We start from the raw sequence: 1,499 nt of genomic DNA on the forward strand, positions 1-1,499 counted from the left end.
CCTGCGTGAAGCCGTGTCCCGCATCCGCCGCCACACTGCCCCAGACTCAGACTCAGACGGAGGTGAGGAGCTCAGTGTCCACAGCGGCTCCTCTGATGGAAGCGACGCAGAAGCCCCGGGCGCCTCCTGGCGGAATGAGAGGACCCCGCCCGTGGCTGGCGACACTCCGCCCGGGGAAGGCGTGAACACAGCTGAGTTGAAGGGCAGTGACCGGGAGATTCTAGATGTCATCAGCCAAACCGAACAGGCCCTCTTCCCAGCGAGGGATACCAAGGGCACCCCCCCAGGGAAATAGGGAGAGGCAGTGAGAGGCCCCTTCTCGTATCAGTGTTTCCCGACTCATCTGTCCTTGGGCCCAAGCGTCCCACAGATTTCTTCCCCGCAGATTTCCTTTATTTCTCTTTTCCTTGTTTCCCTACCTATTGCTGTTCCTATACTTGAAATAGAACTGAAAGGAAAGGAAGGTGTGTCCAGTCCCGGTTTTATTTCAGGAGGCGTGAGGGTGAGCTGTAGATTGAATGCCTGCTACCTTCAGGGCATAGGGTGAGGTCTTCAGCAGGAACTGCTGCGTTGTTGAGCAGAGAGCTGGCCAGGACCAGACAAGAGGGCAGGGCCGAGGCAGGGCAGGGCCCGTGGGTACAAGGAACAAAGTGATGGAAAAGCTTTGGACCTAGTGACAGAGTGACCAGGTGCCAAAGGGATTCTTGACAGAGGATGAGTGGAATGCATCTGAAGCAATCAGCAAAAGCAGGAAGAGGGCTAACCTTTCAGGGTCTCAAGTCTTGAGTTTTAATCTCAATTCTGCCATTGACTCGATGGTCAGCCTTAGACCAGTCACTTCCCCTCTCCAGGCCTCCAAGGCTCCTCGTATGTGATATGAGAGCCTCTGTGGCCCACCCTAACATCCCTGGAGTTTTAGGATCATTGGGAAGGGCTCTAATTCTCTCATCAAGCCACAAAGAAAGTTGGGAATAAGTGAAAAGAATCCGAGAGTTCCTCAGGTGACCTCCTTGTCACCTGCACCTATTCTCAATTCAGCAGACTTCCCAGGGTTTGTAGAAGAGCCGAGTGGGCAAAGGGCTGTTATCCCAGTCCCTCAGGTCTAGATGAGGGCTCCCCAGGGGAGGGCAGGGTAGTGGCCCTGTCACTGTCCCTGGCCTGTGGTGGTCCAAGCTGGGGAGGGAAGGTAGCCAATGAATCAGCTTGGGACCTCTTTAGGCCTTCCCCTTTTCTTCCACCCTCATGTCCTTTAGTGATGCTCTGGAGCGTTACTACGATTTCCTACTCAGGTAACACTTGACAGAACCCTGAGAATTTCTGCATCTTTGCCTCTTCCAGAATCCGGCCAGGCGAGGAAGGAGGCTGGTCCCTAAGAAACCGGGGTGTGGGGTGTGGTGCTCTCTGTGGCCACTGGGAGGCGCGCGCAGGTCGCGGATTTCCCCGGTTGCTGGTCCTCGAGCCGGTCCCCCACCCCACCCCCAGCCCGGTCTGTCAGTGAA

General features: G+C 56.0%; 1 protein-coding gene across 1 annotated transcript in view; it reads left to right on the plus strand.

Annotated features, from left to right (window-relative positions):
- Nucleotides 1-1,493, plus strand: part of Ddn (dendrin) — a 3,920-nt gene extending 2,427 nt beyond the window's left edge. Inside the window, exon 4 of the mRNA XM_010623697.1 lies at nt 2-1,493. Within this exon, the coding sequence (XP_010621999.1) occupies nt 2-295 (294 nt within the window). The 3' untranslated portion in view covers nt 296-1,493. The remainder of the gene's footprint in view (nt 1) is intronic.
- The last annotated feature ends 6 nt before the right edge of the window (nt 1,494-1,499 follow it).

Source organism: Fukomys damarensis, unplaced genomic scaffold, assembly GCF_012274545.1.
Source record: "Fukomys damarensis isolate Sample0158 unplaced genomic scaffold, DMR_v1.0_HiC HiC_scaffold_15, whole genome shotgun sequence".
NCBI lineage: Eukaryota > Metazoa > Chordata > Mammalia > Rodentia > Bathyergidae > Fukomys > Fukomys damarensis.